The sequence below is a fragment of the Rhinoderma darwinii genome, chromosome 10 (assembly GCF_050947455.1).
Source record: "Rhinoderma darwinii isolate aRhiDar2 chromosome 10, aRhiDar2.hap1, whole genome shotgun sequence".
In the NCBI taxonomy this organism is placed as follows: Eukaryota; Metazoa; Chordata; class Amphibia; order Anura; family Rhinodermatidae; genus Rhinoderma; species Rhinoderma darwinii.
Window position 1 is genome coordinate 51273894 of NC_134696.1, and position 26803 is coordinate 51300696.

A 26803-nucleotide genomic window follows, 5' to 3' on the forward strand; every position below is an offset into this window, starting at 1 on the left:
TGCTCATAGTTCAGAATTGATCATATGTCTTAAAAGGCGTTTCCAATAGGTATGAGGATATGATCACACTATCAGGATTTGCCCTAGGCAAATCCATTGTGGATTTTGAAGATAATCTGAGGCAAAATCTGCGGGTGAAACTCTGATTTCTGCTGCGGATTCACATGCTGATCAGCTCCACTGTAATTAAATTAAATAGATTTTTTCCAGAGCATGTGAATGGGGTATAAAATATTCCATTCACATGCATTGCCGAAGGAATGCTAGCGGATTCAGTGCCTAATTCTCATAGAATCCCCTAAATCTAAAGACACTCAAATGAATGGGTGACCATGTAATACATGTTCATGTGGAGTCTTCTAGAGCAGGAGGGATTCTTTGAAGCAGCTGTCTGCAGCGGACTACCCCTTTAATTTAATTGGTGTTTTATTGTAGATGTGACCAGAACTGAAGGGGTTTGGGTACATTAATTACCTACTTGAACCAGGCATAAAAGTGTGGCCAGGCTCATGGATTTCCCCCAATGTAATCTTCTGACATTACTGAATGACAGTGGAACCCCAAGAAGGGGAAGAACCCCCCCCCCCCACACCCCCTGACTCAATGATTTTGGTATTCAACAATTGTAGCCTCATATTTTATATCTTTTACATTTTTATTTGTGATGAGTAATACAGAGCATAGGCAACATTTGAACATAACCTTATTGTCCTCTCATCACAAGCACAAAATACTAAAACGATAAATAACCTCAACATAAAGGAACAAGGGATCTTGGCAGGTGTTTCCATATGTGCTACTTGTGACCTAAAAGAAACAAGAAACAAAGTGTAAGAGTGTGGTTCCAATAGTTCTGTATCTAGAGGAAGACTTTTTAAACTGAGTTATGGCATTCAAAAACCTATTGATCTCATAAACAATTACTAGCCAACCCTGTTCTCAGGATTGCAGGGATCTCATCGGTCAAAACTCCACCCCCCCTCCCCACACCCCATGATCAGACTTTAAAGGAATATTCAGTGGATGCCAAATAGTGCCTGAAATAGGGTGACTTTTTAGTTTTGACCCAATTCCATCAGTCTCTTTCTGCATTAATACATTTACTATATGACACCAGAATACACAGAGAAGTGGATCCTCTAAGTCACAATCGGTTTGGCACTAACTAAACTGGGGTGCAGATTTTTTCGGTCTGTTTCTAGGTGACGTCCCCAGAATAGTGACCGATTGGTGGCAGGTGCAATGTAGCAGAGAACTTGTAGCTGAGTCAGGAAAGTAGCCAATAGGACGAGACAGAACTAAAGTCAGGAGTTAAGCTAGTAGTCGATACCAGGCGTAGAACTACAGGAATCGGGTGACAAAACCAAAGGACAAGACAGGAGCATAATCCAGGAACAAGGCCGAGGTCGGGTGAGGCGAAAAACAAGTAAAACCACCTGCCTAATATTGTGTCGATAACCCTTATGCCACCAAAACAGCTCTCACCTGTCAAGGCATGGATTCCACTAGACCTCTGAAGGTGGCCTATGGTATGTGTCACCAGGACATTAGCAGCAGATCCTTTAAAGGGAATGTGTCGCTAGAAATTATATATATATATTTTTTTCAGTTAAACAATTAGTATTTGAGTGATTACACATTGTTTTAATTTTTTTAATTTTTTCACAAGTCAAGAAATATTATAAATTAGATTCTAATTTATAACATTTCCTTGTGCTGGGCACTAGAGGGAGCAGTTCCCAAAATTGCAGCATGGTCAATGTGGTAAAGCAACATCATTGATTTATGCTGCAAATTTGGGGTGGACACACTCTCCTCTAGTGTCCTCACACAATCCCCCCTCCCTTCTTCTGGCTAGTGCCAGGAGAAGGAAGGGTTTGAATCTTCAAACCTCCTACACTGTGTGCCGCCATTTTCTGAGCGACTGCACATTGTAGGAGGATTAGGTACACAGCTCAGCAGACAGTATCACACGAACATAATACACACATCACATACACGAACATAAATTACCTGCCACCTCCGCTGGTCTACGCTCCTATTCCTTGTGCCTGAACATATGGCCGGAAGCCACGCCGGATTTCGCTCTGCGAATGAGCTTCGTTTTGGTCTGTGTGGGAGCGGCGCATGTGCCGTTCCCACACAGACGGCGTACGCTTCTGAGAATGGAACAGCTCCCGTACGCATTCTCTATGGGGTTGTATGTGCCATATTCCATCTCTGTATGTGTCGTTAATCGACACATACAGAGGTGAAAAAAAAAATGGCAGCCCTATAGAGAAGTAAAAGTTTGAACACAGTAAAAATTAGAATGTGACAACACTAATATATAAAATTTTTGTTTATATTTTATTAAAAGCAATATAATAATAAAAAAAAAAAAATCATGACACCTTCCCTTTAAGTCCTGTAAATTCTGAGGTGGGGCCTCCATGGAGCACAACCCAGAAGATGCTCGATAGACTTGAGTTTAGGAGAACTTGGAGACCAAGTAAACACGTTGAACTCTTTGTCATGTTCCTTAAGTCATTCCTGAACAATTTTTGCAGTGTGGCAGGGCGCATTATCCTGCTGAAAGAGGGCATTGTCATTAGGGAATACCGTTTAAGGGGTGAACTGGGTTTGCAGTAATGTTTAGGTAGGTGGCACATGCCAAAGTAACACAGACATGAATGCCAGATCCCAGGGTTTGCAAGCAGAACATTACCCAAGTCATCACACTGCCTCCTCCAGCTTGTCGTCCTCCCATAGTACATCCAAAGGAAAACGTTAATCCTCGGGCAAGGCCACCTTCTTCCATTGTTCCATTGTTCAGTTCTGATGCTCACTTACTGATTGTAGGCGCAATGCCCTGTGTGATCTGACACCTTTCTATCATAGCCAACAGTAACTTTTTCAGCAATTTGTTCTACAGTAGCTCTTCTGTGGGACCATACAAGATGATCTAGTGTTTGATCCCCACGCGTGTCAATGAGCCTTGGGCGCCTATGACCCTGTCGCTGGTTCACCTGTTGTCCTCCCTTGGACCACTTTTGTTAGGTACTTACCACTATATACAGGGAACACCCCACAAGACCTGCCGTTTTGCGGATGTTCTGACCCAGTCATCTAGCTATTACAATTTGGCACTTGTCAAAGTCACTCAGATCCTTACACTTGCCCATTTTTCCTGCTTCCGACTTAAATAATTGACTGTTCGCTTGCTCTCTTATATATCCCACCCCTTGACAGGCACCATTGTAACTAGAAAATCAATGTTATTCACTTCACCTGTCAGTGGTCTTAGGCCCCATGCACACGAACGTGCTTTTGCGGCCGCAATTCCCCCGAAAATCCACGGGAAAATTCCGGCCCCATTCATTTCTATGGGCCCATGCACACGACCGTGGTTTCCACGGTCCGTGCATGGTCCAGGAGCCTGGACCGCAGAATGAACGGGCGTGTCTTATTACAGGCTCATAGGAAATAATGGATGCGGCCATGTACACGACCTGAGATTTGCGGCCGGCTTGCGGGTGTCACTCTGCAGCAGGCCGACCCGAAAATCACGGCCATGGACATGGCTATGGTCGTGTGCATGAGGCCTTAATGTTATGGCTAATCGTTGTATAAATGTCTGGTTACCAACAGCATATCAGTCCCCCACCCTTTACATAATTTCATAATTTCTTTGTACATTAAAGTCTGTTTGCAAGCAAGTGAGGTGAAGTAGAAAGTTTTGGGGAGGAGAAAGAGTTGCAGCATCAAATAATTAAAAAAACAACAACAACAAAAAAACAGGCAAAGTAAAAATACGCAGAGGTAAAGCTATGGGGTGGTGCAGTGGCAGCAGTCACACTTGGGTTCTGGTACCTGAGAGAGCCCAAAGGACCCTCTGCCACATAAGACACCAGTATTATAAATGACACATGACAGGTAGGGGCCCCGCTACAGCGTTTTAAGAGAGTTTACTTTATGGCAGCTATTCACTTGGATAGGTGTCTGTTGCCAGCAGAGCTTCACCTTTTGATCACAGGGTAAGGCTATGTTTCCACCTCCATGTTTACATGTGAAGACCATATACTTCTATTCAAAACAGGGAGTGGATCCCATCCAAGGAAAGCAGGAAAGCTTTTTATTGGGAAGGATTTCCCGTCTTTCCTCTGACGGGATCTACTCCTGTTTTTCTCAACAACTTTAAATTTCTCACGCAGATCAAATACTACCATACACAAAGCAGCGATGAGACAAGGGGCAATCACTTCCATAGTGCTGAAGAGAGTCCAATGAATCACTGACCTTCTACCAATCAACACTTTCTTTCATCAAAAAGTGGAGCACTGACTGTTTTAAATTAGGGGAAGAAGTATTAGTGTGGTGCCCTCACCTAGCAGCTCCCTCACCCAAACATGTTTGAATTTACACTTTTTGCTCAGGTAGACTACACCCTAGTCATTTTCTAGTTCTATATCTCGAAAGTAAAAAAAAAATCCTAAATTGTTGTATTTCAAAGATGTCATAAAATGTAATAATATCATATTATATATAAATGGATAAAAACCACTGGGATAAATAAATTGACACCACATTGAATATACCTTCTTAACTCTGCACTGCACCAGACGATTCAAATTTCTTTTTCCTGCCCTCCATTCCACTGAGAGCATCAACGTTCTTCCTCCAGTCTCCAACTTCACGTATTTCCTAAATAACAGACCAAGTAGACATTGTAATGTATTGCTCCTGAATATATATATATATAAAGTACTCTGGGCAAAACAGATAGGCTTTGTTATAAATAGTGCCTAAGGGGGCGTGGGCGTGGCATGACACAAAGATTCTTTATTTGTTATTAGAATTCCTGTGTCATGCTCCGCCCCCTCAGGCCCTGCACTATGTATAACACAGTTTGAGTTCCTTAATGTTGGATTCAGCTGGCCTGTGCAGCGACAGCAGCGGTTGAGAAGCACCTCATTCCCTGTACAAACTTCTGATAAACTTATTTGCTTCAGCTCATGAGAGATTGATTGTTTCTAGTTTTACCTGATGTGTAATGAATAGTATAGGGCATTGCCACCATATTCTGCTCTGTAAAGCTGTAATTTGTGATGTGTAGAAAGATACTGATACGAGATGGTACCAATGGTGTTTGCCATCAGGAGAGAATATTTGACCCTCAGAATCAGGAGGGCACATAGACAGCAGAAGCCCTATGTGAAAAAGGAGTCGGTGATGACCGCACAGAGCCATAATGAGGGGGGGGGGCACATGCGGCCCAAAATGACAAGTTAGTGGGCCTAGATAGATAAAGAGCAAGGGCCTAGGTAAGGAGGAAAATAACACTGGCCTCATGGCCAGCAGCATCAGGAGCTCTGGAGGAGGGGGGATTGTTGTGGGAACAACAGAGGACAGAACTGCTGGAAGTTGGGTGAGGAGTTATTGGATCACAACACTCCATGAGTAATGGTGAGCTGCGTGTAAGTCATGGTGGATGTGCTCATTAATGGAAGCAATTTTGGTTGTAATTTGAAGACAACACTGTCTTCTCTGAGATCAGATTTAGTGATGCCAATGAAGTGGTCACAGCACTACTATATGCCATTGCAACTTCCACAGTGGTGCCACCTTGCGAATATTCTGCATTGCAAAATCTGTACAGTTTAAGCCAAATAGTAGTTTCAGCCCACTAGTAATTATCATCTATTATTATAAATGCTATTACTTTAGTTCAAACCACATAGAATTACCCATCCAGACACATAGCAGCGACCATAAACTAATCGCATATTCACATTGCAGTACACACAAAGTAGTTACACCTACAGCAGGACCCATAGATATACAGCAGACAAAAGATTCAAATTCATTTTTTTTTTCGCCGATTTTCCAAGCAGATTTTAGGGAGATTTCCTGTCTGCTTCCTCCAGTTCATGACACCGTCATTAACTGGACCACCCCATCATCTGTATAAATAAATGCCCCCCTTACTGGATGCTGTAATTTCTAGTGGAGCCAGTATTTCTTTATAGACATGATATTCGCATTGATCTACTCTGTCCATTGTTTTATGGTATAAATCACCTGTGTGCACTCTTTCTGATGATGCATAAACTGCGGAACCTTTTTAGAAAAATCAGACTTACTTTATCTGCATCATCTTTTTTAACTTGTTTCACTTGCTTGAGATTAGCTCTTAGGTCCATAGCGGCTTTGTGCTTAGTACCCAGGAGTGCCCGCATCATGGCATCAGCTAATAGGCGCACTCTTCTCAGCGTCGGGCGTTTGAACTTTCCACGCAGGTCAAAAATCTTTTGATTCAAATCCTCAATCTATAAAGTCAAAGATTAGTAACACTAAAGAAGGATAGGGCTGGTTATACACTAAAATAAGAAAACAAAATATCATCAAGTGCATTAAAAAGTATCCAGTATAATTTATTTTCAAATGAATGGCCAACCATGTATTACAAAGACATGCCAGGTCCGCCAGAGGGGAGAGGGGTTGACCTAGAAAAATAAACCCTTTAGGGCTGACTCTCTTTTAGGGTAAGTGCACACAAGGCGTAACTACACACAGTGTTATCCATCCTGGAAGCCGCAGGGAATTCCACTCGAAAAACGGCACCAAATTCTGGTGCAGTTTTTTGGGCCGAATCTCCGTTGCAGAAATACTGATTAAAAAAAAGTTCATTCTTATCCCGTTCTCATAGTGACTCGTTCCTCTGCTCTGAGTCGAGCCCGGCCTTCAGGGATGGTGGTGCAGTCCATCTGACCGATGCACCCTGTGATTGGCTGCAGCAGTCACATGGGATGAAACGTCATCCCAGGAGGCCAGGCTGTGCTCGGAACAAAGGATTGCGTCGCTATGACAACGCCAAGTGGTAAGTATGAACTTTTTTAAACAAAGATTTTTTTTTCTGAATTCCGATTTTTGCGATGGAATCGCAGTTTTCCGCTGCAAAAATCTCAACATTTACCTATTTGTTGCAGGTTTTACCTCCCTATTGAATTCAACATGGAAAACCCACAACAGAGGAGCAGCGAATCCGCAGCATAAATTGATCTTCTGTGGATTTTTTCTGCAGCGTGTGGATGAGATTTTCTCAAATCTCATCCACTTTGCTGCTACTGTAAGGGCCACAAACGCCCGAAAAACGGGAAAAAAATCGGAAGCAGAACGCCTCCAAACATCTGCCCATTGATTTCAATGTAAAATGGCGTTCTGTTCCGACGGAGCGAAAAAGAAGTGCAGGACACTTCTTGGGACTTTTTGGAGCCGTTTTCCATAGACTCTATTGATAAAAGCTCCAAAAACGGCCGTAAAAAAAGCTGCGAAAAATGCAGCGAAAATCGCGAGTGCCACAAAAAACTTCTGAAAATCGGGAGCTGTTTTCCCTTGAAAACAGCTCCGTATTTTGAGACGTTTTTGACTCTGCGTGTGAACATACCCTAATATGCTGCTTGTTTCATTGCAGAAATTCCAGTGTTTTCACTGTGTCTCTCTACCTATAAAGGGTTTTACAGGATTAGAAAAGCATGGCTGCTCCTTTCCAATATCAAAGTCACATCTGTCCATGGGTTGTATCTGGTATCGCAGCTCAGTTCTGTTGCAGTGAATGGAGCTGGGCTGTAATACCAAACACAACCTGTAGACAGGTGTGGTGTTGTTTTTGGAAAAAGGCAGACACGTTTTTGTAATCCTGGACAACCCATTTTCGTAAATATTCGGGAATTGCTATTCATGCAACTCTTCCATATACCAGCGGAAGTGGGAAAATAAACTTTCAAATGTTTCTTGAATATTGTTACAATAATGATCAATTTAAAAAAACAACAACAACATCATAATAATATTTTTTTATTTTTAGAAAACGATGAAAAATCTACTGTAAATTACCTCAAGTAATTGGGAAACATGGACACTATTAAACCTTCCAAACTCCTTATATCCTAATCGGTCTGGAGTAGGGGGCGCAATTGACTGTTTACCATTCAGCACTCTAGGAGAGCTGGATATTAACCCTCTGCAGAAGCCATAATGGTGGCCATATTGGTTATTAAAGCAGATCGGTCTACATACTATGCTGTCCTGTTTAAGGGGAACATATTATGTCTTCAGTCACTCTACTACTTATTTTACTAGACTCATAAACAATAAATAGGATTGCTGGCGACTCGACAGATGAGGACGACTCAAGAATTTCTATTTACTGGCGATTTATAAGGAGCATCTTTCCGGTAGAGCAGCGCAGTAGTAAAGGGTTATCTGTGCTGCTCAGGGAGGCTGCTATTTATATCTAATAAAACACAAGTCATAGTCTCACTCCGAGGAGGCTTCAGGGTGTGGTTTCTGAATGCTGAGAAAGACAAGTGGGGTAATGTGAAGAAGATAAGAGCGGCACTTCCTTCTTCCTAAAAGGGGAAATCCAGCAAAACTGACTTTCTGGTGTCACATAGATATGGCAGAAAATGATACGAAAGCAAGTCTGCCCAGTGCTACTCATCCTGAAAGAAGATGGGGTGTGCGCCAAAATGCCCAGCAACCAATTTCTTAATTTGCAGATTGAAATTGGCATGGGGGGGGGGGGGGAGGTGGAGTTTGGTAGTAGGTTCCCCTCTCATAGACGCTGCATACCCTGCCTCTATCTTAGGTACATCACGAATAGAGAAACATTGAGGGTGAATGCAAGCTACAATAATGCCACAATTTTACAGCAACTTGTGGGAAAGCAAATGTTGTCATGGAGCCCTAAACAAAATGTTGTCCCAGCAAAACAACCCCATTAATATGCTGATCTATTCAGGACCGGCTTCTGAAAATAATGGTGAATTTAGAAATCCCCCAAAAAATCTGATTTAATATGAATCCTGATAGGACATCTTTAGAAATGTAAAAACACCATGATTTGTCTGCCCACATTAAATAGGTTTTCCAGTCCCTAAAAATTGATGGCCTATCCTCAGTATAGGCCATCAATATCTGATCGGTCGTGGTCTGACTGCTGAGACCCTGCCGATCAGCTATTTTGAAGTGGGCGCAGTGCTCGTAAGAGCGCTGCAACCCCTTCAAAACAGCTGATCGGCGGGGGTCTCAGCAGTCAGACCCTGTCCGATCAGATATTGATGGCCTATCCTGAGGGTAGGCCATCAATTAGGCCATCCATTTTTAGGGACTGGAAAACCCCTTTAAATGTATACACTGGTACAACCAGGGTTACCAACTTGATTTTATATTTTTCTGGACAATTTATCCTAAAATCTCGGACAGCCAATATTTTTTACGGACAAATTGGAAAACCATAAAAAAAATCATTATATTTCACTATAATATCACTATATTTAGCTATTTGTCCATTCAATAATATATTTTGGACAGAATTTTAATATTTCTGTTCTTATCTGGTTGCAAACAGGTTCTATTCTATTAGATTATTTTATTACAGTGAACTGCATGTTATGAGAACCTCCTAATAGACTGAGCATGAGGGCCCTCTAGTGGTTCATTCTGGCACCTACAAATCATCATCATTCTAAGGAGAACACTGCGACCTGATGAGGTCTGGCCACATATAGCTCATATAAAGGAGTACAGTTGAGCTCAGTTCGTATTTATTCGACAGATCCATTTTTATTTTTTTTAAAGAAGAAGTGAAGGATTTTTGGTTTTTATTTTTTTTCTCTTTAGACCGATTATCTAAACGTGTACAGTTATCTAAACGTGTACTGTGCAGACATATGCAAAACAATTTTGTGGTTCTGAAAGCGTAGTAGCCTGCACTATTCAGTACCCTCATTAAACAGATTCAAACGAATTCAGAAAGTATACCCAGGGACGATTTTAAGGGGTGGCAAACAAGGCAATTGCCTAGGGCCCTCTGGGATGGGATCCCTGGAAGCAACCTGAGAGTGAGCAGGGGAAACATTAGCTCCACTGTCAGCTCCGGTAGCTGGGTATAGTAGAGCTTATTTGGTGGTATTATTTAGGTACTGTATGGAGGTATTATTTAGGTACTGTTTGGAGGTATTATTTAAGCATTTGTATGGGTAATAAATGGATGCATTGTGTGAGCATTGTGTGGAAGTATAAAAACTGTATATGTATCTGTGTGTATATATTGCAACTCAACTGCATGACTCAAATGTGATATAAAATGGCTTTAGTTTCATAAAGGGGAACAGGTACCTCAGTAATGTTTTTCTGGACTTTAGCGTCCTTGTCATATCTTTCCTCATCCACAACATCAATCTTTGCATGGAGTTCTCTGCACAGATCCTACAAGACAAAACAGAAGAAACTTTTATTATAAACATGGCCACCATACTAAGGACGATGTCTTTTGTTGTTAAGCCTTCAAGGACAGGCAGAAAGAAAGAAGAGAAGACTGTTATATGCGTTCACAATATTGTCAGAATAGCATGATTAAGGTTTGCACATGGACAATTGAGGCATCATGTCATATTGTGTGCCGGAGGAAACAGGCGGATCATGGTAAAAAAAAAGGGCAAGCAGAGGCAATAACATACTCCATAGAGGTAGGGTATACAAACGTTATGGGGACTATGGGGGTGGGGCCTGACAATGAACTGCTTCCCATGACACTGACATAGCGCTTACCTTCAGCCGTCACTAGGGGGAGCTAACTGCATACAGATTTAGACAGCTCCCACTGAATTCAGTAGTAGCTGTATAAATCCATGCAGTGAGCTCCTCCTAGTGGTGACTGAATGCCGCTAGAGTTATATCATTTATCAAGTATAACAATACGGAGCTGCTCTTTACAGAAATAAATTAAATAATTCAGCATAGAATTTTGGACTTAAAAATTATATAATGGATATTAACTTTAATAAATGCATAGGTTATTAGAAAACGCAATTCTCTAATATAGGGTTTAAGGCGTCTCCTGATCATGACCTATAAATGATCTATAATTGTCCAGTTCCAGAATTGTGTTGAGTACATCTGATACAATACGACCTCCGTATCTGTATGCTATGTTCTCACACTTTGCTTTGATACTTATACTTTTCCGTTAAAACTTGCACTGTACTTCTGTATCCTTTACCTGCAGCTCAGAAAGAGACAGTCCAGAAAGTTGTAGGGGCTCGCAGTGTTCAGACAAGAACCTCTCCTTCTTCTGGGCCCGCTCTTCTTCCTCATGTTCCATCTCATTCTTAGCAATCTGCAGCATCAGACTCTAAAACGAACAATAAGACATTTGAAAAAACAAAAAAAAAGTATCACCAACGCAGAGCAATTCTAATATGTGACTGAACACCAAATGTAAAATCTATTTTATCACCATTTGTTGCTGTTGCTGTTCCCTGTTATCAGCCATTTCAGGCCTGAGGGAGGCTGACTGCAGTGCCCTTTAATATGATTACTGAAGGAAGTAAAGTAAAATTCCTACCCCCGTGATCACTACTGTATCTTGCATATCTCCAGGTCTGAGAATCTCCAGATACATTCCCATACATAAGGCTATGTTCACATCTGCGTCAGGGCGACGTTCCGTCGGAGCTTTCCGTCGGAACGGAGCCCTGACTGACACAAACTGAAACCAAAGGTTTCCGTTTCCATCACCATTGATTTCAATGGTGACAGATCCGATGCCAATGGTTTCAGTTTGTCTCCGTTGTGCAATGGTTCCGTTGTCTTGATGGGATGAATACCGTAGTCGACTACGCTATTCATCTTGTCAAAACGACGGAACCCTTGCACAATGGAGACAAATTGAAACCATTGGCACTGACTATGCTATTCATCCCGTCAAAACGACAGAACCCTTGCACAACAGAGACAAACTGAAACCATTGGCACAGGATCCGTCACCATTGAAATCAATGGTGATGGAAACGGAAACCTTTGGTTTCAGTTTGTGTCAGTTAGGGCTCCGTTCCGACGGAAAGCTCTGGCGGAATGTCGGAATGGAGGCCTGACGCAGATGCAAACGAAGCCTTAGTGTGACTGATTTCACAGAGAGTCTCCCTCTCTCTCACCTCATAGTGGTCACCTTGTCGTGGCAGGTGGGCTCACACAATTTGATCAAAGTACATTGTTGTAAGTACATTTAGCAGTAATGCATATTTATTTATATTTAGTGGCTTAGGTGGCATTAGTGTTCGCAGAGTGCTGTCGCCATTTTCTTGTGTGCTGTATAAATTTGCAGTCAGACATGTGTTTGTTTCATTTTGTTGGAATGTGCTGTCAAATTTTTGTGTTGCTTATGTGATTCATATATGTGGGGTTATAATTTCTATAGGCCCAAACACACGGCCATGGTTTACACGGACCGTGTGGGGGCTGCAGCTGTTGCGGTCCGGCACCATTGAAATTAATGCACATCTATTGTGTAAACTATGAAAAAAAGGAAAAAAAAAATCGTATTCCCGGACCAAACCAGCACACTCTGAGTAGAAAGGATTTAGAAATATTTATTAACCATAAGTTAAATATCAAAAAATTGAAAGTTTTATTTATAAAAAAGTATTGTAGATATTCTTGAGTTCAACCAGACCTATATAAATCAACCCCATATAGGGTGTAATCTTCACCACCTATGAATAACAGTTCAAACAGGTGGATGATATGTGCAGCGAATGCAATAGCCGACAGCTACTTGCTAAGGAGATTCAATCGCGTCTTTCAGGACGAAACCGAAGGGGATATCGAGTCTTCACTCTCCAAGTAAGCAAAATGGTCTAATTCCAAGCTGTTCGGTCAGGATAATCTCAGCTGTATCTAGTTATTTGCTTACTGGCCCTTGTCAGGTTCTTTTGGTTTGATGACTGTATACCAGTGTCTAAACTAACTGCTGCATATCATGGATTAATTTTCCGTAGGTCTCTATGCATCTAGCAATATGACAATGCTGTATATGGGTGGGTTCTACTTACCTTTTGTGACAATCGGTCCGGTGACTATGCATTAGTGTATTGAGTTGACCTTGCACTATACTTGCCCTTCTATCATTCTTTCTAGTCTTGGAAGAAATATAAAATGTCTCTTCAACTCCATAACAATCTTGATGTAATATTAGGGTGCCCGTTGTGGTTGATGGCGACCTGCTCATTTGATTGGCTCGCTGTCACCTCCGGTGGACACCGAAGTGTACTTAGTTCTTTTGTTTTCTGTTAACACCTTAGATGTATATTGTTACTCTGCGTTTCAGGTGGGGACCCGGTCGGTGGCTCCCGTTGGTATGCGCCTCGGCTGGCTCCTTGGTGTTGGCTGCTTGTTGCCAATTTTGCCCCTCCTTCTTCCCCCCGCATTGATGGGGACTCGGTCTGGGACTGCATTTTTTGCATTGTCTCTGACTGGCTCCCTGTCACCGCAGGGGGCGGGTGGTCTTTGGTGCCCATAGCCCTCGCCGGTGTTCCAGCCTGGCACTTCCCCTGGGTAACTCTATTGACAGGCTCCCTACCTTGGGATGGCGAGAGCATATATAAACTTGTTTATTTGGCCGCTTACCCTAATTTAAATATATAAGTGATATTAGTTCTATTATCTCTTCCTTATTTCCCTTTTGAAAGCATCTATTCACAGCATTGACAGAGTCTTTCTCATGACTTGAGGGAATTATAATGGAGTTAATCACTATTACTATTTATTGACTTTGTGATGATAAGATTCTGTTTTGCATTACCTTCCAATATGGAGAAGTTCATTAATTTTTGGAATATTACTATATCCTTGACTGTAAAATACCCTGTATGTCAGGGGCTCTTTGCTCTCATTGTGAGTCCTAACTATTGAAATCTATATGTTAGGTCTATATGATATACTGTATATTAATATATGCTGGTCAATTCTGATTATTTTGATCACATTTTTTTTTAATATAAGGATACTCCGTATGGAGTAGTCCTGCGCCTTTAAAATGGACACTATGGCAGGTGTAGATACCTTGATGCCCGGACAGGATGAAACGCGTTAGCCAACTGTTTATGCACTGACACGTGTGTGAGTGACGTCACATGCCATGTACCCGCTTTGGAGCAAACTCCACGCTGCAGGATTATATCTCGGACTTGCAATATGTCCTATGCTGCAGGATGCGGGTTGATAAAACTGCGATTATCCTGACCGCACAGCTTGGATATACTGCGTTCCTGCTGCGGTCTAATTACCTGGTCAGCTGACCTCAGGTGTTTTTTTAACAAATATATTATTATATAATAGATCTTTATTTCTTATTGTGTTTAGATAAAATGTGGTTGGTATTTGACCAGGGAAATGGTATCTACAATACTTTTTTATAAATAACATTTTTAATTTTTTGATATTTAACTTATGGATATTTAAAGAATTCTAAATCCTTTCTACTCAGAGTGTGCTGGTTTGGTCCGGGAATACGATGTTTTGTTTTTTCCTTTTTTCATAGTTTACACAATAGATGTGCATTCATTTCAATGGTGCCGGACCGCAATTGCAGACCGTAAAATGACTTGTCCTGAGTTTTTGCGGTCCACAGTTGCAGCACCCGCACGGTCCGTGTAAATCCCGTGTAAATGGGCCTATTGAAATGACAACCCCACATATATGAATCATATAAACAAAACAAAAATGTGAACAGCACATTCCAACAAAATGAAACAAAACGTGTATACAGGTTGCAAGAACGCCTGTGACTGCAAATTTATACAGCACACAAGAAAATGGCGACAGCACACTGCGAATACTAATGCCACCTAAGCCACTAAATATAAATAAATATTCATTACTGCTAAATCTACCTACAATAGGGAAGTTCTCAGCGTACATTTTGATCAAATTGTGTCAGCCCACCTGCCACGACAAGGCGATCCCTATGTGGTGGGAACCTACTCTGCACATACACCCAGAACTGGGACTAAGCCTACGTATATATCTGGGGATGGTAGGAACCAGCATTAGGCCTCATTCCCACGACAGGGTTTCCCGGCCGGGTGCCGGCCGTTCATAAATCGGCCGGCACCCGGCTGCATTAGGAATAATAGACCCCTAATGGGGCTATTCACACGACCGATTTTTTGACGGCCTGGAAAACCGGCCGTCAAAAATTAGGACATGCTCTATCTTCGGCCGGGTACCCGGCCGCCCGTCTCCCCGGCCGCCCGGCTCCCATAGAAGTCTATGGGGCCGGGTAATACACGGCCATCACCGGGATGTGTCCCGAGTGATGGCCGGGTTTTCCGGCGCTTGCGCTCTATCTCCTCCTCCTCACAGCGCAGAGTGCATGTGAGGAGGAGGAGTTGATGCCATTCTGACGAATGGCTGTGCGCTGTACACTGTGTGGCAGGGCCGGGGTGTACAGCAGGTGGAAGGGAGCGCTGCGCTAGCTCCCTTCCCCTGCTTGTTTTAAAAGCGCCCTGGCCCGGCGACACCTTCGATGGCGTCGCTAGCAGCTGCTGCTGCTGCGGCTGCTACTACTGTAGCGACGCCACTATAGCAGAGCAGGGAGGTATCTCCCCGCTCTGCTATGTGCTAGCCACACTTTAGTCCTTGAAGGAGCGGAATCCCCGTGTTTTCGGGGATTCCGCTCCTGGACAGAGCGCTTGATGTCTCTGTCCATATCTGGGCAGTGACATCAGGGGAAATTCCTGAAGCGGAATCCCCGAACACATGGGGATTCCCCTTCAGGAGTTGCCGCTGATGTCACTGTCCAGATCTGCCCGGCCCGGCACGGATGCAAAACTTTATGCAAACCGGCCGGGCAGAATGGCCGATTTTACCGGCCGGCACTCGGGCTCGGGAGCGACCCGGTCGTGTGAATCCCGCCTTAAACTAATAAAAATCACCCAGGGCAGAATGGGAGGAGTGTAAGATCAAAAAATGGAGGCAGTCACTAACCCCACATATATGAATCACATAAACAACACAAAAATTTGAACAGCACATTCCAACAAAATGAAAGAAAACGTGTATACAGGTCCAAGAACGCCTGTGACTTAAATTTTATCAAATTTTTGGATATTTAACTTATGGTTAATAAATAATTCTAAATCTTTTCTACTCAGAGTTTTCTGGTGTGGTCCGGGAATACTATTTTTTGTTTTTTCCTTTTTTCATAGTTTACACAAAAGATGTGCATTCATTTCAATGGTGCCGGACCGCAATTGCGGACCGTAAAATTACTTGTCCTGAGTCTTTGCGGTCCACAGTTGCAGCCCCCACACGGTCTGTGTAAACTACTGTACAGTCGTCTGTATGGGCCAATAGAAATGAATGGGTCCGAAATTCATCCACGCTTTTGCGGATGAATTGCAGATGTATAAACACGATCGTGTGCATGAGTCTATCTATCTATCTATCTATCTATCTAACTATCTATCTATCTATCCTAATCTAATCTAATCTAATCTAATCTAATCTAATCTAATCTATCATGTATCTCTATAATAAAAGGGGAAGGATGTGATGTTTGAGGTGTTTTAGGCCCAGGTGGCAATGCAACTTCGTCATGGGAGAAATGCTATTGAGCTGCTATGCTGTGGCGTTGCTGTTGTTTGTTTATCCCTCCACAAGGTGGCACTTTTGTAGTGGAGAAATCGGCCACTGTCTAGCAATGGATGGGAGAAGATATGCTATGATACTCTGCATTGGAGAGAAGGTTGTCTATCTGACAATGAAGACGTTGTGTGCAAATTGCATTGGTTGAGATTGTTGTCTGTGTTAATCATGTAGGGCATGGTGCTTGTTCAAACATCTAAAATTACGGCGCCATGATGTATTTCCCAGACGCCATTTTTGGTCTGCTTTGTAACAGGGTCATAGCATATGTCCATGCATGTGGGCGTCATCACATGTGGAGGTGGTGGTGGGACCATAAAAGAGCGCTTAGTCTATCTGTCCATGTTCAGTGTGGGGAGGAAGTTGGTGTGACTTGAGCTCGGTGTACTATAGAGGTGTTGTTGCAAGGAGGGTGTAATGGCAGGAAGGAGGAAGGGAAAGTGAGCCCTAATCTACCCACCGCCCTGTCCCTGCCTACTTGCAACGACCCGCCCTAGGCGACGGGGTACAACTGGGCGGCGGTCCCTACGCTGTCTAAGTGCACGGGAGAACAAACAGGGAACACGCAAGGGAAGGGGCAGTAGCCCACGGAACGCCGAGGAAACGGAGCGGTGAATGAGTTGTCAGGACCAGGATGAAGTGGAGTATACCCAAGTGAGCACGGAGGAGGAAGCAAGCCGGAGGCAAAGCAAAGCGGGATAAGCAGAACAGCAGCAAGGCAGAAGCACGGCAGGAGCAGGCTGGAGCAAGCAGCAGTGGGGCCAGGAATCCAAAAGAATTACAAGCACTGAGGAGGAGAACACAGCAGGTAATAAAGGACAGGGGGCGGAGCTAACTAAGACTGACCAGGCCGCGATAGGCTCTCCCACTCCTGAGCCTGCCACCCTGGTTGGTGGGAGATGGTGTCAGTCGAACAGGTCTGGCCTCAGGTGTGGATTGATTAATCCCAGGAGTATACCTAGACGTAGTACCTGCCAGATCCCTAACAGTACTCCCCCTTTTATGAGGGGCCACCGGACCCTTACTAAGAGGACCCGGTTTAGTAGGGAAGAGAAGGTGGAACCTCCTGATCAATACCCCAGCGTGAACATCACGGGCAGGTACCCAAGTCCTCTCCTCCGGCCCGTACCCTCTCCAATGGACCAGGTACTGGAGGGAGCCCTGGACCATCCTACTGTCCATAATCTTGGCCACCTCGAATTCCACCCCCTCAGGGGTGAGAACGGGAACAGGAGGTTTCCTCGAGGGGGACCAGGACGGGGAGCAGCGTTTAAGGAGGGAGGCATGGAAGACGTCATGTATGCGAAAGGATGGGGGCAGCTCCAGACGGAAGGATACAGGGTTGAGGACTTCAATGATCTTATAAGGCCCAATAAATCGGGGAGCAAACTTCCTGGACGGGACCTTAAGGCGCAAGTTCCTGGACGACAACCAGACCAAATCCCCGACGACAAACCGGGGGTTAGCAGAACGTCTACTATCCGCCTGAATCTTTTGTGCGCTCTGGGACGCCTCTAGGTTCTTCTGCACCTGGGCCCAGACAGTGCACAGTTCCCGATGAACATCCTCTACCTCAGGATTATTGGAACAACCAGGGGAAACGGAGGAGAACCTTGGGTTAAACCCGAAATTACAGAAAAACGGGGAGACCCCTGACGAGTTACTGACCCGGTTATTCAGGGAAAATTCAGCAAGGGGAAGGAATGAGACCCAATCGAAATGACAGTCAGAGATGAAACACCTTAAATATTGTTCCAGGGACTGGTTAGTCCTCTCCGTTTGGCCATTAGTTTCGGGATGGAAGGCGGAGGAGAAGGACAGATCAATCTCCAACTTTTTACAAAAGGCTCTCCAAAATAAGGAAACAAATTGTACCCCTCTGTCAGAAACGATATTGACTGGGGCCCCATGGGGACGCAGGATGTGTTTCACAAACAAAGAAGCTAACGTCTTGGCGTTAGGTAGCTTCTTAAGGGGCACAAAGTGGCACATCTTGCTGAAGCGGTCTACTACCACCCACACCACCGACTTGCCCTGAGATGGAGGCAAATCGGTGATAAAATCCATGGAGATATGGGTCCAAGGTCTCTGGGGAATGGGCAAGGAACGTAGTAGGCCCGCAGGTCGGGACCTAGGGGTTTTGGACTTAGCGCAAACCTCACAAGCGGCGATGTAAGCCCTAACGTCTTTAGGCAACCCAGGCCACCAATAGTTTCTGGTAATGAGGTGTTTGGTGCCCAAGATGCCAGGATGACCAGATAGAGCGGAGTCATGGTTTTCCCTGAGTACCCTTAGCCGGTATTGCAGGGGAACAAACAGTTTGTCCCCAGGGACGTTCCCGGGAGCTGCACCCTGATCAGCCGCGATATCAGAAGCTAAATCAGAATCCGTGGCAGAAACGATTATACCAGGGGGTAAAATACAAGCAGGATCCTTCTCGGAAGGAGGATTGGCCATGAAACTACGTGACAGGGCATCAGCCTTAATATTCTTGGACCCAGCCCTATAGGTAACCAAGAAATTAAATCTGGTAAAGAATAGTGCCCACCGAGCTTGTCTAGGATTAAGCCTCCGGGCCGATTCTAGGAAAACCAGATTCTTGTGATCCGTAAGGACCGTTACCTGGTGTCTGGCCCCCTCCAGGAAGTGCCGCTACTCTTCAAAAGCCCATTTAATGGCTAGAAGTTCGCGGTTGCCAATATCATAGTTACTCTCCGTGGGCGAAAACTTCCTAGAGAAGTAAGCACAGGGGCGGAGATGGGTGAGGGAGCTGGTACCCTGGGACAAGACGGCCCCCACTCCCACCTCGGATGCGTCAACCTCCACAATAAATGGCTCCTCTTGGTTGGGCTGAATCAGCACGGGGGCCGAGATAAAGCACTTCTTGAGGGTCTCAAAGGCCTGGACGGCCTCAGGGGGCCAATGGAGGACATCAGCACCCTTGCGAGTAAGGTCCGTAAGAGGCTTAGCGACGACCGAGAAGTTGGCAATAAATCTCCTGTAATAGTTGGCGAACCCTAAAAAACACTGTAACGCCTTAAGGGAGGCAGGTTGGACCCATTCCGCCACAGCCTGAACCTTGGCAGGGTCCATGCGGAACTCATGAGGAGTGAGGATTTGCCCTAAAAATGGTATCTCCTGTACCCCAAAGACACATTTTTCAGTCTTAGCAAACAGATTATTCTCCCGAAGGACCTGGAGCACCTTCCTGACATGCTCCACGTGGGAGGACCAGTCCTTGGAAAACACCAGTATGTCATCAAGGTACACAACAAGAAAATTACCCAGGTAATCTCTCAGGATTTCATTAATAAAATTCTGGAAGACAGCAGGGGCATTACACAACCCAAAGGGCATGACCAGGTATTCGAAATGACCCTCGGGTGTGTTGAACGCAGTTTTCCACTCATCCCCCTCTTTGATGCGGATAAGGTTATATGCCCCCCGTAGATCGAACTTAGAAAACCATTGGGCTTCCTGAACCTGATTAAAAAGATCCGGAATCAAAGGAAGTGGGTACTGGTTCCTTACGGTGACCTTATTCAGGTTACGATAATCAATGCACGGCCTAAGACCACCATCCTTCTTCCCCACAAAGAAGAAGCCAGCACCTACAGGAGAAGTCGAGGGGCGAATGAAACCCTTGGCCAGGCATTCTTGGATATACACCCTCATAGCTTCACGTTCAGGACATGAAAGATTAAATATCCTACCCTTAGGAAGCTTGGCACCAGGCACCAAATCGATGGCGCAATCGTAATCTCTATGGGGGGGCAACACCTCGGAGGCCTCCTTAGAAAACACATCGGCGAAGTCCTGAACAAACTCAGGAAGCGTGTTTACCTCCTCCCGGGGAGAAATAGAGTTAACAGAAACACATGACATAAGACATTCACTACCCCATTTGGTGAGATCCCCAGTATTCCAATCAAACGTGGGATTATGCAACTGCAACCAGGGAAGACCTAATACCAGATCAGACGATAATCCCTGCATCACCAGTACAGAGCACTGCTCCAAATGCATGGAGCCAACCAGGAGTTCAAAAACAGGAGTATGCTGAGTAAAATAACCATTAGCAAGGGGAGTTGAGTCGATACCTACTACAGGGATAGGATAAGGTAAATCAATAAAAGGCATTTTTAGAGACATAGCAAATTCCACAGACATGATATTAGCAGATGAGCCAGAATCCACGAAGGCACTGCCAGTGGCAGACCGGCCAGCAAACGAGACCTGAAAGGGAAGCAAAATTTTATTGCGTTTCACATTAACGGGAAATACCTGTGCGCCCAAGTGACCTCCCCGATGATCACTTAGGCGCGGAAGTTTTCCGGCTTTTTATTCTTGCGCCTGGGACAGGTGTTCAGAAGATGCTTGTCGTCCCCACAGTAGAAGCAGAGACCATTCATTCTGCGAAACTCCCTACGTTGTCGAGGGGACATGGAGGCCCCGAGTTGCATAGGTACCTCCGAGTCCTCCGTGGAGGGGCGAGGAGACGGGACCTCGGGGGGGATCGCAGAAAAGTCAGAGGGGAGCACATTGAAGCGTTCAAGCTGACGTTCCCTGAGACGTCGGTCAAGTCGTACTGCTAGGGCCATAACCTGGTCAAGGGAGTCAGAAGAGGGGTAGCTAACCAGCAGATCCTTCAGGGCGTCAGATAATCCTAACCTAAACTGGCACCTTAGGGCCGGATCGTTCCACCGAGAAGCTACGCACCACTTTCTAAAATCAGAACAGTACTCCTCAACCGGTCTCCTACCCTGACGTAAGGTCACCAGCTGACTCTCGGCTAAAGCAGTCCTGTCAGTCTCGTCGTAAATGAGTTCGAGGGCAGAGAAAAAGCGATCAACAGAGGAAAGTTCAGGGGCGTCAGGAGCCAAGGAGAAGGCCCACTCTTGGGGCCCTTCCTGGAGTCGGGATATGATGATACCCACCCGCTGGTTCTCGGAACCTGAGGAGTGGGGTTTAAGGCGGAAATACAGTCTGCAACTCTCCCAGAAGGAGAGAAACGTCTTACGGTCCCCTGAGAACCGGTCAGGTAACTTGAGGTCAGGTTCTAGAGGTGAGGTGAGGGGAACTACTACGGCAGCGTCACCCTGGTTGACCCTCTGGGCCAGGGCCTGGACCTGTAGGGAGAGGCCCTGCATCTGCTGGGTCAGGGTCTCAAGGGGGTCCATGATAGCGTCAGCGTAGGGGAAATGGTAGACTAGGTAAGGGGCTTGTAATTATGTAATGGCAGGAAGGAGGAAGGGAAAGTGAGCCCTAATCTACCCACCGCCCTGTCCCTGCCTACTTGCAACGACCCGCCCTAGGCGACGGGGTACAACTGGGCGGCGGTCCCTACGCTGTCTAAGTGCACGGGAGAACAAACAGGGAACACGCAAGGGAAGGGGCAGTAGCCCACGGAACGCCGAGGAAACGGAGCGGTGAATGAGTTGTCAGGACCAGGATGAAGTGGAGTATACCCAAGTGAGCACGGAGGAGGAAGCAAGCCGGAGGCAAAGCAAAGCGGGATAAGCAGAACAGCAGCAAGGCAGAAGCACGGCAGGAGCAGGCTGGAGCAAGCAGCAGTGGGGCCAGGAATCCAAAAGAATTACAAGCACTGAGGAGGAGAACACAGCAGGTAATAAAGGACAGGGGGCGGAGCTAACTAAGACTGACCAGGCCGCGATAGGCTCTCCCACTCCTGAGCCTGCCACCCTGGTTGGTGGGAGATGGTGTCAGTCGAACAGGTCTGGCCTCAGGTGTGGATTGATTAATCCCAGGAGTATACCTAGACGTAGTACCTGCCAGATCCATTTCGAATACCTGGTCATGCCCTTTGGGTTGTGTAATGCCCCTGCTGTCTTCCAGAATTTTATTAATGAAATTCCTTCCCCTTGCTGAATTTTCCCTGAATAACCGGGTCAGTAACTCGTCAGGGGTCTCCCCGTTTTTATGTAATTTCGGGTTTAACCCAAGGTTCTCCTCCGTTTCCCCTGGTTGTTCCAATAATCCTGAGGTAGAGGATGTTCATCGGGAACTGTGCACTGTCTGGGCCCAGGTGCAGAAGAACCTAGAGGCGTCCCAGAGCGCACAAAAGATTCAGGCGGATAGTAGACGTTCTGCTAACCCCCGGTTTGTCGTCGGGGATTTGGTCTGGTTGTCGTCCAGGAACTTGCGCCTTAAGGTCCCGTTCAGGAAGTTTGCTCCCCGATTTATTGGGCCTTATAAGATCATTGAAGTCCTCAACCCTGTATCCTTCCGTCTGGAGCTGCCCCCATCCTTTCGCATACATGACGTCTTCCATGCCTCCCTCCTTAAACGCTGCTCCCCGTCCTGGTCCCCCTCGAGGAAACCTCCTGTTCCCGTTCTCACCCCTGAGGGGGTGGAATTCGAGGTGGCCAAGATTATGGACAGTAGGATGGTCCAGGGCTCCCTCCAGTACCTGGTCCATTGGAGAGGGTACAGGCCGGAGGAGAGGACTTGGGTACCTGCCCGTGATGTTCACGCTGGGGTATTGATCAGGAGGTTCCACCTTCTCTTCCCTACTAAACCGGGTCCTCTTAGTAAGGGTCCGGTGGCCCCTCATAAAAGGGGGAGTACTGTTAGGGATCTGCCAGGTACTACGTCTAGGTATACTCCTGGGATTAATCAATCCACACCTGAGGCCAGACCTGTTCGACTGACACCATCTCCCACCAACCAGGGTGGCAGGCTCAGGAGTGGGAGAGCCTATCGCGGCCTGGTCAGTCGGAGTTAGCTCCGCCCCCTGTCCTTTATTACCTGCTGTGTTCTCCTCCTCAGTGCTTGTAATTCTTTTGGATTCCTGGGCCCACTGCTGCTTGCTCCAGCCTGCTTCTGCCGTGCTTCTGCCTTGCTGCTGTTCTGCTTAACCCGCTTTGCTTTGCCTCCGGCTTGCTTCCTCCTCCGTGCTCACTTGGGTATACTCCACTTCATCCTGGTCCTGACTACTCATTCACCGCTCCGTTTCCTCGTGGCATTCCGTGGGCTACTGCCCCTTCCCTTGCGTGTTCCCTGTTTGTTCTCCCGTGCACTTAGACAGCGTAGGGACCGCCGCCCAGTTGTACCCCGTCGCCTAGGGCGGGTCGTTGCAAGTAGGCAGGGACAGGGCGGTGGGTAGATTAGGGCTCACTTTCCCTTCACCTCCTTCCTGCCATTACACTTGTAGTCATCTCTGGAATTGGGTGTGGCTGCCGGACTCTCAGGATTTCCAGATCATTATGTGCCGAACTAGAGGATTTTCGTATTCTTTTATTATATAGCACCATTTCTATATTGTTATATGTTTATTTCTTTGTAACCACATTTCATGATAACAATGTGGTTACAACAATTAAAACATAACTATGGCTGTAATGCCTGTCATTTTAGGAACATTTCTTTATATCTGCCAATTGACCTGTCAGGTACTCAAGACACCAAATGAACAAACTGCTTGTGAATGGGTAGAATCATGCTATTACTACTGCGGATTACCCGATAAGATTGTGCTAATAGTAAAGAGGTTGTGCGCTAATGATGCAGATCACAGGATGTCCCGCTGCTGGGACCCCCCCCGTAATCAGGTGTAATCTGTGAAGTATTCCAGCAGCAAGTGTTCAATTTCCCAACAGTGCCACCACAGGAGGAATGAAGCATCACATAGTCTCGATTGAAATCAATAGCGTGTCCATGTAATGCAAGGACATGCTAGGTCCTCCAGAGAAAGAGAGAGACATTCTTAGAAGCTGCTCTCTACTGTGGCTTATAGATGAGAGTCGTGAATGGGGGGACCCCCTCTATTGACTCAACATTCCTTAATAGGGTATTTAAAAATGGGTTTTCCAAGGCCTCATGCACACAACCATGCTTTTGTCCACATTTTTCCAGATAAATTGCGGACCCACTCTTTTCTATGGCCCCATGCACACGACCTTGGTTTACATGAATCGGTGCAGGGGCCGCAAATCTGTGCCACTAAAACTCAGGACATGTCATTTTACGGTCCGGATCTGCGGATTCACAAATATTGGTGAATTGTTGTGGATCCGTGAGTCCAGATGACACACGAATACACAAGGGCTGCGGACTTCAAAACCAATGCAGTTGTGTGCATGAGGCCTTAGCCAGACAACGCTTTAATTGTTTAATTTTACATATGGAAGTGAGCATAGAACAGATATAATATTCTGACATCTAGAAGAGTTTCTGATCCCATGTATGACTCAAAATCTGCAAGCTTGGACACTCCTTAACTACAGCATCACAGATAAGCAAAGGAACAGGCTAAAAGGTTGGCATCCATTTTAATGATACATCTAGTTTACATTCCGGATAGATCAGGCATATTGTAAATGAACAGGACTATACCTTCAGCTGCAGTTTCCGAGATGCAGAAATCTTTGGTTGTCGCTGGAAAACATACACAAAAAAAATATTGATATCGCTTTATTTACTCAATGCTGTTGTTTCGATTGTCACACACTAAGGCCGGATTTACACGAGCGTGTGCGTTTTGCGCGCGCAAAAAACGCTGCGTTTTGCGCGCGCAAAAGGCATTTGACAGCTCCGTGTGTCATCCGTGTATGATGCGCGGCTGCGTGATTTTCACGCAGCCGCCATCATAGAGATGAGGTAGTTGACGCCCGTCACTGTCCAAGGTGCTGAAAGAGCTAACTGATCGGCAGTAACTCTTTCAGCACCCTCATCAGTGAATGCCGATCACAATATACACCAACCTGTGAATAAAAAAAGACGTTCAAACTTACCATGAACTGCCTGCTTCCTCCAGTCCGGTCTCCCGGCCGTTGCCTTGGTGACGCGTCCCTTTCTTGTCATCCGGCCCCACCTCCCAGGATGACGCGCCAGGCCATGAGACCGCTGCAGCCTGTGATTGGCTGCAGCCTGTGCTTGGCCTGTGATTGGCTGCAGCTGTCACTTGGCCTGAATTGTCATCCCGGGAGGTCGGACTGGAGGAAGGAGCCGGGACTTATCGGTAAGTCCGAACTTCTGTTTTTTTTTACACGTATATGTATATTGTGATCGAAAGTCACTGTCCATGGTGCTGAAACAGTTTAAGTCTTTGAGCACCGTGGGCAGTGACTGTCTCCTGACGTCGCGTACCCGAACATTTTTTGCCGGGTTCGGTCAAAACGAGTTCGGCCGAACCCGGTGAAGTTCGGTGCGCTCATCTCTAATTTGACACTCCGTTTGGATGTTTGTAACCAGAAAAGCACGTGGTGCTTTTCTGTTTACATTCATCCTTTTGACAGCTCTTGCGTGATTTTCGCGCATGCAACGCAGGACCGTCCGTGTGGCATGCGTTGTTTTCACGCACCCATTGAAGTCAATGGGTGCGTGTTGCGTGAAAAACGCAAGAATATAGAACATGTCGTGAGTTTTACGCAACGCACTCACGCAGCGCAAAATTCACGCATCGTCTAAACAGCCCCATAGACTATTATAGGTGCGTACGACACGCGTGAAAAGCACGCGCGTCGCACGCGCGTATAATACGCTCGTGTAAATGAGGCCTAATACTGGGGAAAAAAGACAATAATTTACTTTAAGGACTCCACACACATTTTAGAAACATAATAAATGCCTATGTTGCTCTTTTTTCATAGGTCAAAAATCCTCTACAACCTCAAGGCATTACTAGATTTTTCTGAAAAATGTTTACCAAACTGACATACATTATAAAATATACAATAAAACAGGAAACTTTTCATCTTTATTTACCTTGACTTGTGGTTCAGTGGCATAGGAGCGATAGTTTGCAGATGACTTCCTTCGGAGTGGTGGTGGAGCTACAACAGGTGGAGGTGCAGGTTTTGGTGGCTCCGGCACAGGTTCTTCTTCTTCTTCCTCCTCCTCCACAACTTCCTCTTCTTCTTCTACATACTCTTCTTCTTCTTCTTCATACTGTTTGAAAGAGAACATTATCCATATGGACATTTGAGATTTGAATGTTTGTTTACAAGGATCAGTTTTAAAAAATTGTACCTAGCGCCTATAAATTTGTGAAATTCTGGCTTCCTGTAGCCACCACTAGGGGGAGCCTACTGAATACAAATTTATCTTTAGAAAGCTCCTCATCTCCCCCTAGTGGAGGCTGCAGACAACCACAATATTGAAGTTTACAGGGGAGCAGGGATTTGAAGTTCAATAACAGAAAAACAAAGCTTTGGCTTCCAATAAAGATATATTATAAAATTGGGGGTTTAAATTAAATACCAGTCAATATTCCAATGGCACAGAAATCCCCCTTATTTTTGGTTGTTTTTGTATGGTGAGCAGCTTATCTGATCTAATAGTATAGACATCACATATTCTAGACAGCATTGTC

At 45.4% G+C, this 26803-nt stretch overlaps 1 protein-coding gene across 1 annotated transcript in view; it reads right to left on the reverse strand.

Moving 5' to 3' along the window:
* Positions 1 to 714: 714 nt before the first annotated feature.
* TNNI3 (troponin I3, cardiac type) overlaps positions 715 to 26803 on the reverse strand; it is a 33590-nt gene continuing 7501 nt past the window's right edge. The window contains exons 4-10 of the mRNA XM_075840815.1: positions 26197 to 26379; positions 24826 to 24867; positions 11045 to 11176; positions 10162 to 10251; positions 6123 to 6308; positions 4578 to 4683; positions 715 to 807 (exon numbers count right to left, since the gene is read on the reverse strand). Of these exons, the coding sequence (XP_075696930.1) occupies positions 4582 to 4683; positions 6123 to 6308; positions 10162 to 10251; positions 11045 to 11176; positions 24826 to 24867; positions 26197 to 26379 (735 nt within the window). The 3' untranslated portion in view covers positions 715 to 807; positions 4578 to 4581. The remainder of the gene's footprint in view (positions 808 to 4577; positions 4684 to 6122; positions 6309 to 10161; positions 10252 to 11044; positions 11177 to 24825; positions 24868 to 26196; positions 26380 to 26803) is intronic.